The sequence below is a fragment of the Symphalangus syndactylus genome, chromosome 20 (assembly GCF_028878055.3).
Source record: "Symphalangus syndactylus isolate Jambi chromosome 20, NHGRI_mSymSyn1-v2.1_pri, whole genome shotgun sequence".
In the NCBI taxonomy this organism is placed as follows: Eukaryota; Metazoa; Chordata; class Mammalia; order Primates; family Hylobatidae; genus Symphalangus; species Symphalangus syndactylus.
In genome coordinates, this window is record NC_072442.2 from 23134974 (window position 1) to 23149475 (window position 14502).

General features: G+C 45.6%; 1 protein-coding gene across 7 annotated transcripts in view; it reads right to left on the reverse strand.

Moving 5' to 3' along the window:
• The window catches only part of MMP28 (matrix metallopeptidase 28), a 42568-nt gene that overhangs the window by 11201 nt on the left and 16865 nt on the right, over positions 1–14502 (reverse strand). For all 7 annotated transcript variants that reach the window (XM_055256032.2, XM_063628581.1, XM_055256035.2 and 4 more), the window contains 2 exons: positions 2513–2592; positions 2157–2344 (listed from right to left, as the gene is read on the reverse strand). In XM_055256032.2, the coding sequence (XP_055112007.1) occupies positions 2157–2344; positions 2513–2592 (268 nt within the window). The remainder of the gene's footprint in view (positions 1–2156; positions 2345–2512; positions 2593–14502) is intronic.

The window sequence follows — 14502 nt, forward strand, 5'->3', positions numbered from 1 at the left end:
TACAAAAAAAATTACCCTGGCATGGTGGCATGCACCTGTAATCCTAGCTATTCAGGAGGCTGGGGCAGAAGAATTGCTTGAACCTGGGAGGTGGAGGTTGCAGTCACCTGAGATTGCACCATTGCACTCCAGCATGAGTGACAGAGAAAGGCTCCATCTCAAAAAAAAAAAAAAAAGAGAGAGCGAGAGAGATGCTCGAAATTGTATAGTGACAAATGAACTCTATTAGATCCTTCCTTTGGGGCATGAGAAGGTGAGATACAGCCAGAAGGAAGCAGCCCCAGAGCTCAGGTCAAAGTATAGCTGCTGGACTGTTTCTGGGGCTGCCCCACTTTCCACTGCATTCTCACAACAAGCCCCCTTCCACCTGGTAATCAAGGACCATCTCTCCTTTGCAACTTGGAAGGGCCTATGTCTCGGAGGAAGGAACAGTGAGCAAAGTGACCTGGCCCAGGCCACACAGCTGCGACTTGAACCCAGGGCCTCTGGCTCCAGGGATGCTGCTGTCTGTTCTACCAGTGCCTCTTGAACTCATAGCTCTCTGCTCTTCTACCTCACTCTTCCTCTCCATTGCCCAGAAACACGGTGGGACACAGAACATGCTGACACCAAGGGCATCTTGACTCCAGAGCCGGACCCCATTGCTGACTCCTTGCTTTACCAGGAAAGCAAGCAGTCAGTACTGAGGACCCAGAGTGGCTGGGCATGTAGGTGGAGCAGAATTGGTTTGGCAAACACCTGGAAACAGCCACCCTCCAGCAGTGAAGGGGAACTGCCTACAATTTCCTTACAACTTAGCTAAGAAATGAGAACAAACTATGTGCTTTCTGTCTTGTTCCTAACGAATACTATCAGTAAAAGCAGTCAACACAAATTAAAAGTAGCAATGGCTCAAAGTGTTCACAGTAAAATTAATGATAGATGAAAACCTGGTTAAAAACCCCCATCTTGTTAGAAATCTTGAAAGCTGCAAAAATTGAGCAGAGAAAATTACACTCAGTAAAAACAATCAGATTGTTAATATTACACACGGTAGGCCAGGCGCGGTGGCTCACGCCTATAATCCCAGCCCTTTGGGAGGCCGAGGTGGGTTCGAGACCAGCCTGGCCAACATGGCAAAACCCTGTCTCTACTAAAAATACAGAAATTAGCTGGGCATGGTGGCATGTGCCTGTAGTCCCAGCTACTTTTGAGGCTGAGGCAGGAGAATCGCTTGAGCCCAGGAGGCGGAGGTTGCAGTGAGCTGAGATTGCACCACTGACTCCAGCCTGTGCGATGGAACAAGACTCTGTCTCAAAAAAAAATTATGCATAGTGAAACTTGTTATTTGTGAAAAACTGACAAAAGAATCAAATCTTCATAAATCTTGGATCTATACCATTTAACCTCTGGAATATTAAATTTGGCTAAAAGAAGGAGGAGAAGAAAAGAAAGAAACAAAATAAAGCTACAAGAGGAAAATCATGACAGCAGAAACTGTAATGTGTAAACTGTGCTGTCACGAAACGTTCAGAAGAGGCAAATCCATTGGGACAGAAGTGGATTAGCAGTTGCCAGAGGCTAGGGGAGGGGGAGAAGGGGGAATGACTGCTAATGAGCATGGGGTTTCTTTTCAGGGTGGTGAAATGTTCTGGAATTAGATTGTGGTAATGGTTGCACAGTTCCACAAATATCCTAAAAACCACTGAATTGTACACTTTAAATGGGTAAAGTGTATGGGATGTGAACTATATCTCAATAGAGTGGTTAAAAATATGCTATGGACAAAGTAAATCAATGGATCACACATTTGTTTAATAACTTATGGAAAAGAATGAATTCTGATGAAAATAACCTCAGTAAATATAAATGAAAAATGTTAGCAACAGTTTAACTGCCCTGCATTGAAAATTTATCAAGGAATTACATGGGTTTTGTGTTTGATCTGGAAAAACACTTGTACAATGAAAATTCATCAATGTAGGTGTCATTCTGACTTAAATGTCTGTATTCACAATCATGGTCCTTAAGCCAAGAGGTCCTATGCACCCACTCCTCCCGTGCCCTAGGGAAGAGAGGTTACTGACAAAGTCCAGTCCCAGGCTCAGCTGTTTTCCTAGCCATTGGCTTCAAGACATTGGGAAATCTTGGCCTAGCCGGATTTTAACAGCGCTCACCTTGCTTTGCAAAGCGTTTTTTACGCCTCATTTTGTTCCGGTGTCTAGCAAACAAGTCACTGATCCTCTCAGCCCAGGCCGCATAACTGTTGGTATCTGTAACCCCGCAGCGGGGACGAGTCATCTGGCGCAGGGTGGCACGGTCCAGCACGCCGCTGACAGGTAGGTGGGATGCCCACTGAAACGCTCTGTCAGGAGGAAAAGACCGCAAGGGGAGGGTGAGTGGTAAGGGTGAGGGCAGGGAGGTATGCCTCCCTGGGGCATGGCCAGCCAGGCTTCCAGGAGGAGGGAGGAAATGGTCAGAGCTTGGCATCCTAGCACCCCTACCCCAAGTCCTCCACATCCCTCCACCCTACCTGATGGCATCGCTGAATCGAGTGGAGGTGGGAGCTTTGGGGACCTGTTCATTGAGGTATCCGTACTTCTCTAGGAATGCCTGCGGGAGAGAGGAATATCTGCTTTTTCCATAGCATCCTTTCCCCTCCCTTGGTCCCCAAGGGCCCATGGCACATACATCCTGCCCAGTCTCACCTCTTGTCTTTTGCCCAAGAGGGTCTATAAGCTATAGCAGAATGAGCTTTGGGATTAAAGTCAAAAGGACCTGGACTCAATTCCAGGTCACCACTGACTAGCTGATGTTCTCAGGCAAGTCACTCAATATTTCTGAACCTTTGCTTCCTTGTGCCTAAAACTGGGCCAGTAGTACCTGCCCTGCAGTACCTACTGGGCCAGCAGTACCTGCCCTGCAGTACCTACTGGGCCAGCAGTACCTACCCATATCTTATGGCATCAGTAGGAATCTAGCAGGACATGCTAGACCGTAGAGTAACAGGCTCTGGAGTCAGACCCACCTAGGTTTGAATTCCAACTAGTAAGATACTTCTCTAAACCACAGGTTTCTCAACTGTAAAGTGGGCTTAATACTAGTACTTACCTTATAGGGTTTTTTGTGTGTGTGAGGACTAATCACAAGAATGCTTATAAAACACTTAGCACAGTGCCTGTCACATAGGAGGGACTCCATACAGAGTGGCTATTATAATATGCGTTATGTGTTATGTGCATATACACTATTCATATGCATCCTGAAACAACTACATTCTCTAGAATATCTTTTGGCATTGATTAGGAGCTTATCAGGTGCTAGCTCTGCCATGGCTGGGTTGTGAATTGTCTAATTCTGGATTTTTAAAAAAACACTTATCTTCCCCACCAATGTAGGTATATTTATTTATTTATTTATTTATTTATTTATTTATTTATTTATTTTTTCTGAGATGGAGTTTTGCTCTTGTTGCCCAGGCTGGAGTGCAATGGTGCAATCTCGGCTCACTGCAACCTCCGCCTCCTGGGTTCAAGTGATTCTCCTGCCTCAGCCTCCCAAGTAGCTGGGATTACAGGCATGCGCCACCACACCTGGGTAATTTTTTGTATTTAGTAGAGATGGGGTTTCGCCATGTTGGCCAGGCTGGTCTTGAACTCCTGACCTCAGGTGGTCCACCCACCTCAGCCTCCCAAAGTGCTGGGATTGCAGGCGTGAGCCACCATGTCCAGCCCAAATATAGCTACATTAAAGGTCCTAGAACAACAAATGCACTTACCACTAACCTTATAATTGATATAAAAACTTGACTCTCTGGCAACCCACTCGGGTCGCCTTCCACATTGTGGAAGCTTTGTTCTTTCGCTCTTTGCAATAAATCTTGCTACTGCTCAAAAAAAAAAAAAAAAAAAAAAAAAAAAAAAAAAAAAAAAAAAAAAAAAAAAACTTGACTCTCTAAAAGATGTATTTTTTGAATTAGAAAGCTTCTTTTATTCATTCGGTAATTAATGCAATGTACTAGGTACCCTTCTAGGTGTAATAAAAAATAAGACATCCCTAAACCAGGTGCAGTGGCTCACGCCTGTAATCCCAGCACCTTGAGAGGCTGAGGTGGGCACATCACCTGAGGTCAGGAGTTCGAGACCAGCCTGGCCAACATGGCGAAACCTCATCTCTACTAAAAATACAAAAATTAGCTGGGCATGGTGGTGCGAACCTGTTATCCCAGCTACTCTGGAGGCTGAGGCATGAGAATCACTTGAACCTGGGAGGCAGAGGTTGTAGTGAGCCGAGATCAAGCCACTGCACTACAGCCTGGGCGACAGTGCAAGACCCTGTCTCAAAAAGAAAAAAAAAAAAGTAAATAAATAAAGGACATAAATTGGTACTATGAAGAAAAGAAACCAAGTGATATGACTGAGAATAACTTAAAGAAACTTCACATCAGAAGGTCAGGAAGGAGTCGAGTCTCCAAAGAGCTGATACATAATGTGAGTCCTAAAGAATGAGAAGCTTGCCATGCAATGAGGTGGGAAAGGGTGTTCCAGACAAAGGAAACAGCAAATCCAAAAGCCCTAGGCTAAGAATGACAGTGACATGTTTAAGGAACAGAAGGAAGGCTGGAGCACAGTAAGTGTGAAGAAACAGAGTGTGAGATGAAGTCAGAAAGAGAGGCAGGGCTGTCATCCAGGATAAGAAGTGTAGGTTTGTTTTAGTCTTGCTGATGGATTAATTGGTGGGGAATGAAAGAGAGAAATCCAGGATGCTCCTAAGTTTTTGGCTTGGAAGGTGATGCTATTTAATGTATAAGGAAGCCTGCAGGAGGTACAGATGGTGGTGCGTGGGTTTAAGATTACCTTGGAGATTTCAAAGTGGCACTGGCTGTGTGATCCTAGAGCTCAAAGCAGAAGCCTGAATATTTCAGCATGTAGGTGATATAAAGCTGTGGACCAGGACGAGCTCCTCTGGGGAAATTGGTATAATTGAGAACATCTCACGGTCCAGGTGCCTTTGACTCTGCCTGCCCTAACACACCTGGAAGCTGTTCTCTCAGTAATCAAGTTATTTGAGGCCAGTGGAGAGAAAAGTGTGACTATTATTCTTACCTATCACCAGTTCTACCCTTTGGGCAGATGATGCACTTGGCTCCCTGCTTGCCCTTCTCACTGATAAAGTTACATAAATGTCACCTTGGATAAAAAAGAATGTTGCCTCAGCTGCATAATTCTTCTACACGGAGAATTCTGCTACCTACATAGTCTCAATTTTTGCCCCTCCTTGTTGTGTTACCTATACAGAAATAATTTTCTGTCTTCTTCTCTTACCCCCACTTTTCTTTGCTGTATTTTTTCTTTTCTTTTCCTTTTTTATGTTTTATGTTTTAGAGATGGGGGTCTCACTATGTTGCCCTGGCTGGAGTGCAGTGGCTATTCACCGGCATGATCATTGCTCACCACAGCCTCAAACTCCTGGACTCAAGTGATCTTCCTATAGCCTCTTGAATAGCTGGGACTACAGGTGCTGCATGCCACCATGCCTACCATGTTGTATTTCTCTCTCTCTCTCTTTTTTTTTTTTTTTTTTTTGAGACAGAGTCTTGCTCTGTCACCCAGGCTGGTGTACAGTGGTGTGATCTTGGCTCACTGCAAGCTTCATCTCCCGGGTTCACGCCATTCTCCTGCCTCAGCCTCCCGAGTAGCTAGGACTACAGGCGCCCGCCACCACACCCAGCTAATTTTGTTTTTGTATTTTTAGTACAGACGGGGTTTCACCATGTTAGCCAGGATGGTCTCGATCTCCTGACCTCGTGATCCGCCGGCCTCAGCCTCCCAAAGCGCTGGGATTACAAGCGTGAGCCACCGCGCCCGGCCACCATGCTGTATTTCTTAACTCAAAATAAGTCCAATCATAGCTGCTGTCTCAAGGAAAATGCACAAGTTGGGAATGAAGCTAGATACTAAGACCAGCAAACCCCTAAATCTTTGCAAGTCTCCAGCTTCCCCTTGTGGATTTAATTCACATTCATTTTCAGCAACCTCCACATCCTCTTCTCAATAAAGTAACTTTTCATAGACTCCTCATTCTACATAACTTTCCTAGTCCATTTCATTGTTTTTCTGCATTAATTCATTAGCATTTCAGAATTATTGTTTCCTTTTTTCCCTTTGCAAATGTACACTATTTTTGGATGCATAATGGATTAAAAGTGTTCTGGTGGCTTAATTTGGGGAGTTATTTCCTGCTTAAAATCGTGTGGCATCACGGTATAGCCACCAGGTTTGGGAATGAAAATCTGTTCCCAACCCTGACTCTGCCAGATGGCTGGGGACAAATTTTTTTTTTTTTTTTAATTTTTATTTTTTGAGACGGAGTCTCGCTCTGTCACCCAGGTTGGAGTGCAGTGGCGCCATCTCAGCTCACCGCAAGCTCTGCCTCTGGGGTTCACGCCATTCTCCTGCCTCAGCCTCCTGAGTAGCTGGGACTACAGGCACCTGCCACCACACCCGGCTAATTTTTTGTATTTTTAGTAGAGACGGGGGTTTCACCGTGTTACCCAGGATGGTCTTGATCTCCTGACCTCGTGATCTACCCGCCTCGGACTCCCAAAGTGCTAGGATTACAGGCGTGAGCCACCACATCCAGCCGGCTGGGGACAAATTATTTAATCTCTCTGAGCCCCTCTTTCTTTATCCACAAAGTGAGAATAAGTTCAATTTATTCTTGATCTTATTCAGGGTTCTCAGAAGGAGTAAATAAAAGAATGCACATTTAGCATAGTGCCTGGTACATAGTAAATACTCAATAAACAATTGATCTGGTTGATTTACCTTAGAGGGAACATTAACAACAGACTTTCAGAATGCAGTCCATCTGTAAAAAGGGAACTGCTTTGAACATGGCAGTTACACCTCTGTTCTCAATTCAGGTGCTTCTGTCTCAGACTTGCCTGACCTCAGCTGGATGCCTGGTTCTCTTCCTTGTCTCCTCCCTTTCCTTTGGGGAGGATGGACACAGGACTTTCTAAAGGTAGCCAGGGAATTAATGTCTCCTTAGAGGCAGTTTTGCTAGGCGAGTGACTTGGGAGAGAGACCAGGTCACAGGTCGGCATGGCTGGCACTCCCTTGTGCCTCTCTCCACAAACACACCCAGCCCTTATCAGGGAGTTGGCTCTGGTTCTGGAACTCTGAAGCCTTGGACAGAGTGGGAGGGAGGGGAAATTAACTGGCGGCGTCTCTTGTTTCCTGGCTGGGCTGCTGTGCCTAGTACTCTGGCAGGCAAGGTCGGGTAGAGGGCAGGATGGGGGTTGGGGGTGAGGGCCTTTTTCAGGGGTCCCTCAGAGGGGAAGTCCTGGGCCTTTCTTCCTAACTCGCCTCTGGCACCCTGTAGGTTGCAAGGCAGAGTTAAAATCTCAGTAAGCAGAATGAGTATGTGCCCGGGACACCAGCCAAGCAGAGCCACTGAAAGAATGAGAAAGAGAAATTTTAAGAATTTGACATTTTATATTTCTGTAAAAGCACTGAAGTGGCTGTGCGCAGTCAAGCCTGTAATCCCAGCACATTGGGAGGCCGAGGCAGGTGGATCACCTGAGATCAGGAGTTCAAGGCCAGCCTGGCCAACATGGTGAAACCTCGTCTCTACTAAAAATACAAAAAATTAGCTAGGCGTGGTGGCCAGTGCCTGTAATCTCAGCTACTCGGGAGGCTGAGGCAGGAGAATCGCTTGAACCCGGGAGGTGGAGGTTGCAGTGAGCTGAGATCATGCCATTGCACTCCAGCCTGGGTGACAAGAGCAAGACTCCGTCTCCAAAAAAAAAAAGCACTGAAGTATTATAACAGGGATTATCAGGATTTATGGGCTCCCTTATACTTTTATGCTTAACATGCGCATATTCAAAAAAATTTAAAACACATACAGGAAGGGGCTCCTTAATGCTGTCAGGGCTGAGTGCTCTCACATTCTGTGGAGTGGAGGCAGGTCTACATTCCCGGGTGAGGAGGTGGTGGGGTTGAAACTCCCTCTGCTTCTGGAGGTGTCCCTAACCCTCTCTGTGAGGCATTTTTCATGCCTCAGTTTCCTCCTGCAAAGGTAAGAGAAATGGTCTACTCTGCATGGTAGAAGGAGCAGGGGTGTGGGGTCAGGGTGGAGGAGTGGCAGCATGACAAAGGGATCCCAGGAGAAGACACAAAAGTGGGAGGTGGAGCTCCAGTTCTCATCCCAGCTTGACCACAAACCCTCTTGGGGGTCATTTTCCTTCTAGGCTTCCATTGTCCTGGGGGCTTGTTCAGTGGTTCTCTTAAGGACTCTCTGAGTTCCACCTGGGATCATCCCTGCCCCACTTCAAGGAGGCAGAGTCTAGACCGCTCCTCCTGGCCTTGAAGTTCAAGGATCAGGTTTTCTCTCTTCTCTATTTTCCACCTATCCTCTCTCTTAGGGAGCCCAAGGCTTGAGCTGAATGGAGAGGAAGCTGGAAGGCTGTGCCCCTTAGGTGACTCACCCTACTCTGGCCTAAAAGCTTGTGCCAACATGCCTTACCCCCTTGGTTAGGGCTGGGACCACTTTCCTGAGGAGTCACCTCTGAAAGTCCCTGGGCGTGGCTGTGGAGTCTGGGTAAAATGGAACTAGTTCTCCTGGGACCCAGCCAGCTTGGTGGAATCACACAGTGCTAGGGATTCTAGGCCTGCATCGGTCCTGACTTGTCCTGGGGGGGTGCATACAGCCTAGCCTATTTAGTGCCTGAGGGAAGGGAAATTTTGGCCATTTCTGCACAGGGCAGGACCAATGATGAGGTGCAGCAAAATGAACTCAAGGCCTGAGTCAGGAAGTCTGCATCATTGAACTGGCAGGGCAAGGGCACTGGACTGAGAGTCTTGAGTTTTATTCCTAGTACTATGGCTAACTGTGTGTCCTTAGGTAAGTCCTGTGCCTCTGGGCTTCGGTTTCCTCTTCTATAAAATTAGGAGGTTGGATTATCATTATTATTATTATTATTATTATTGAGACGGAGTCTCACTCTGTCACCCAGGCTGGAGTGCAGTGGCAAGATCTCAGCTCACTGCAAGCTCTGCCTCCCAGGTTCATGCCATTCTCCTGCCTTAGCCTCCCAAGTAGCTGGGACTACAGGTGCCCGCCACCACGCCCAGCTAATTTTTTGTATTTTTAGTACAGACGGGATTTCACTGTGTTAGGCAGGATGGTCTCGATCTCTTGACCTCGTGATCTGCCCGCCTCGGCCTCCCAAAGTGCTGGGATTACAGGCGTGAGCCCCGCACCCAGCCAGGAGATTGGATTGTTAGAGCTCTAATATATATTCCAGCTCTATCCATTATTCTAGCCCTGCTTCTGCAACTGACTAGCTGTGTAAGCTAAGACAAAGTTACTTAATCTCTCTGCGCCCCAATGTATAAAATGGAGAAAGAATACTGTTTTACCTTTTTCACAGGAGAATCATCAACATCTAAGAAGATGGTTTGGGAAGGCTTTATGACAGTTGCCCCATTAACAATGTTATTTTTACCTCTATGTTCATGGAGCTTTATTGCTGGAAGGGATATTTGGTAGGTGAGTGTGTAGTACTTGCCTTCTTCTTTTTCTTTTTTTTCTTTTTTTGACGTGGAGTTTCGCTCTTGTTGCCCAAGCTGGAGTGCAATGGCGCGATCTCAGCTCACTGCAACCTCTACCTCCTGGGTTCAAGTGATTCTCCTGCCTAAGCCTCTCGAGTAGCTGGGATTACAGGCGTGCGCCACTATGCCTGGGTAACTTTTTGTATTTTTAGTAGAAATGGGGTTTCACCATGTTAGCCAGGCTGGTCTCAAACTCCTGACTTCAGGTGATCTGCCCACCTTGGCCTCCCAAAGTGCTGAGATTACAGGCATGAGCCACCATGCCCAGCCAGGACTCACCTTCTTAGACATCCTCCATATCACAGAATTTCAGCAGCAGAAATGAAATTAAGAATTAAAAAATTGCCAAATACATGCAGAAACTGTCACTTTACCTATGATATACTCCATCTCATGTTACATTTTATTATTATTTTAGTTCCCATAGTGACCATTTGAGATTGTGCTTATCATTCAAGTGTATCTTTGGCATTATTAGCCAAGTCAAGATGCAAAGGATGGCAAGGTGTAGTGGCTCATGTCTGCAATCCTAGCACTTTGGAAGGCTGGGGTAGGAAGATTTCTTGAGGCCAGGATTTTGAGACCAGTCTCATAGTGAGATCCTGTCTCTACAAAAACAAAATAAAACAAAACAAAAACAAAAAAAAAAAAACAGACGAATGATAGCTGGTATTCTGCCTTGATGTGTTCTATATATGAAAATATTTTCTGGTAGTCAGGAGCACAATAAGCCCTAGACAGCTGTAGAGCTTTTTAAAGATATCACACCTTCTTTGAATCTCACAATGATCTTGCATGAATATAGACAGGACAGGTGTTGCTATTCCCATTTTAAAGACGAGGAAATTAAGTCTCAGGGGAGTGTAGTGTCTTACCAAAGTGACCTAGTGTGTGACAGAACCAGTACTCTAATCTGAATCCTCTGACATCTACCCTAGGATGTTTTATTTTACATTTAAACAAGTGACTCAGAGGCTTTAAAACTAAAGGGGCAAGGGCCAAGCTGCTCTCTCTACTGCGGAGCTGACTCTCAATTAAGAGAAAGGTCAAACTGGGGTGTTTCTGGCTGGATTTCTCTTATCTGCTTTACAAGAAAGTTCAGGATTAGAGCAGAGAAAAGAAGTTGCTCAGGCAGTGGGCTCTGGCTTTCAAATAGGGGCTGGGATCCTGTTTTCCATCACACTCAAAACAGGTCGTCTAACAGGCCGCAGGCATTCGACAGGACTGAAGCATGTTCCTGCATAAAGATAAACATCTGCTACCAGAATGCTCTGCTTTCACCCTCTGGCTCCTGGGAGCTAGTGAAGACTTCAGGGCAGGGGGGTTAACTCAGCTCCTTTCCTTTATTTTGGGTAAAGGCTTCCCCTTCCCTCTGCCTGACTCCCTTTCTTTTTCTCCTTCTTTCCTTTGTCCTTCGGTCTTTTTTTTTGAGTCAGAGTCTTGTTCTGTTGCCCAGGCTGGAGTGCAGTGGCATGACCTCAGCTCACTGCAATCTCCGCCTCCTGGGCACAAGCGATTCTCCTGCCTCAGTCTCCCAACTATCTGGGATTACAGGCGTACACACCGTGCCCGGCTAATTTTGTATTTTTAGTAGAGATGAGGCTTTGCCATGTTGGCCAGGCTGGTCTCAAACTCCTGACCTCAAGTGATCCACCTAACTTGGCCTCCCAAAGTGCTGGGATTACAGGTGTGAGCCACTGCACCCAGCCCCTTTGTCCTTAGTCTTATAGTCACAAAGTTCTGTCTAGGTGTAACCTAGATACCTCTTGCTATAATCCCTGCTCCTTCTTTCTCTCTCTCTCTCACTCTTTTTCTTCTTTTTTTTTTCTTTTTTTTTTTTTTCGAGATACGGTCTTGCTCCGTCACCCTGGCTGGAATGCAGTGGCGTGATCACAGCTCACTACAAACCTTGACTTCCTGGGCTCAAGCGATCCTTGTACCTCAGCCTCCTGAGTAGCTCAGACTACAGGTATGTGCCATCGTGCCTGGCTAATTTTTTAATTTTTGTAGAGATGGGCGGGGGGGGGTCTCTCTAGGTTGCCCAGGCTGGTCTCGAACTCCTGGCCTCAAATGATCCTTCTACCTTGGCCTCCCAAAGTGCTGGGGTTATAGCCATCATGAGCCATTGTGGCCAGCCCTCCTTTCATTCTCTGTCCTTAAGGAAGATGGAAAACACTAGCCAGTTAGTCTTTATCCAGACCACATCTTGTACTCTTTCTCTAATGCCAAGTAACTATACTGTATGGACTCATGGTTCTTACTAGACTTGTGGGGGCTAAGTTTAGGGCACAAAATAATGCCTTGATCAAGGGTGGGTTTAGGGAGATATTGTCCAACCATGTCTCCCTGCTATTAGGGTCATGCTTCCACTATCCAAATCCTGGTAATTGGCTAGACAAGTGCTTTTCCACCAACTGTGGTCCTCTAGGACCCTTCAGAGCCTCTTCTGCACTTCTATTCACCCTATACCCATGAGTCACTGAGCTAAGTTCTTGGGAACGGCTTCCACACCCAGGTTTCTGGGTTTCTGACTCACAAAAAGTCAAATGAATGGCTCTGGGGTATGAGAAACAGACACTGCATCCGGGGGTGGATACTCCACAGAAGCTCCAGTGTCTCCCTGGAGAAATGAACTATCCAGCTCCTGGTACTGGCACACTGGGAGTAGCTGTACAGCTATAGCTAGACCACCCAGTGGAAGGCAGGTCCTGAAACTACTGCCTGGCTGTTCTAAAGAAGGTCCAAGCAAAGCAAATGATAGATAGATCCCTTGGGAATCTGTGTTACCCAAGCACAGGACAGTGTCTGGCTTGGAATGGGAGTGGGGGACAGGCTGATGATGTCATCTGTTAATTCTCAATCTTGCAACTCAGCAGAGCATGCTCTTCCTACTTACTAGTGCTGTGAGCAGCTCTAGTTTTCCTAAGTGGGCAACAATGAACTTGTTTGTTCACAACACAGCTTTGTAAGCAGTTAGTCTCCTCCCTGGCAAAGACCACTCTGGAAAGGCCTCAACTTTATTACATTGTGTGCACAGAGGGGACACATAGAGCCAGGGTACAGGAATACACACAGGGTACAGGAATACACACAGAGACTTGAGAACACAGGCACATCCAGACAGACAGACATGGACACAGAGGCAGATGATGTACACACACAAAGGCACACACATATATAGAGGCACAAGCATACAAGCACACCAAAGCCAAACAGTGTTAGAGCTAGAGAGAATCTTAGAAGTCATTTAAGAAATTTAGCCTTCCTATTTCACAGGAGAGGAAACCGCAGCCAAGTGAAGGAACTACCTATGATCACACAGCTGTTTTTTATTATTTCTTTCTTTCCTGTGCCCTTTTGGTTTAATTTGTTCTTTCTTCAGATTCTTAAAGTGGAAGCTTAAATCATTGACCTAAAACTTTTCTTCTTTCTTACTATAGGAATTTAAAGCTGTAAATTTCATTTAAAGCACTGCTTTAGCTGCATCCCACAAATATTGATATGAAATGTTGTATTTTCATTATTATTTAGTTTCATTGCTCTGATGATTTCTGAATCAACTCATGGGTAATTTAGGAGTGTGTTGTTTAATTTCCAAATATCTGGGGCTTTGCTAGATGTCTTATTGTTACTGATTTTAAAATTAGTTCTGTTTTGGTAAGAAAACATAATTTGCAACATTTAATTTTTTTTTTTTTTTTTAAGACAGAATCTCACTCTGTTGCTCAAGCTGGAGTGCACTGGCGTGATCTCGGCTCACTGCAACCTCCGCCTCCTGGTTTCAAGCAATTCTCCTGTCTTCACCTCCCGAGTAGCTGGAATTACAGGCACACACCACCATGCCCGGCTAATTTTTGTATTTTTAGTAGAGATGGGGTTTCACGATGTTGGCCAGGCTAGTCTCGAACTCCTGATCTCAGGTGATCCACCCGCCTCAGCCTCCCAAAGTGCTGGGATTACAGGCATGAGCCACCACACCCAGCTTTTTTTTTTTTTTTTTTTGAGATAGAGTCTCGCTCTGTTGCCCAGGCTGAAGTGCAGCAGCGTGATCTCAGCTCACTGCAACCTCTGCCTCCTGGGTTCAAGCAATTCTGCCTCAGCCTCCCGACTAGCTGAGATTACAGGCGTTTGCCACTATGCCTGGCTAATTTTTACTATTTTTAGTAGAGATGAGGTTTCACCATGTTGGTCAGGCTGGTCTCCAACTACTGACCTCAAATGATCCTCCTGCCTTGGCCTCCCAAAGTGCTGGGACTACAGGCATGAGCCACCACACCCAGCCTTTTGCAAAATTTAAATTTTTTAAATGAACTGAGAATTATTTTATGGCCCAGCCTATGGTCTCAGTTGGTAAATTATTGATATGCACCTGAAAAGAATGTGTATCTGGAGTTCTCAAGTGTAGTTTTCTATCAACATCAATTAGGTCCAGAAGGTTTACAGTATTGTTCAAGTCTGCTACATCCTGACTGATTTTTTTTGTCTATTTTTTCTATTCATTACTGGGAGAGTGGTGTTCAAGTTTCCAACTATCCAGCTCAAAAGGCCACATATAATATGATCCCATTTATATGAAATGTCCAGGATATCCAAATATATATACACAGAAATTAGTCTGTAGAGGCTGGGTATGGTGGTTCAAGCCTGTAATCCCAGCAATTTGGGAGCCTGAGGCAGGCAGATCATTTGAGGTCAGGAGTTCGAAACTAGCCTGGCCAACATGTTGAAACCTCCATCTCTCACTTCCCACTTGACACATCCCATTTCCCACTTCACACTGACATTCCAATTCACAAATGTATTAATTAAAAAAAAAAAATGTGTAGAGACAGGGTTTCTCTATGTTGCCCAGGCTGGTCTCAAACTCCTCGGCTCAGGCAATCTTCCAGCCTCAGCCTCCCAA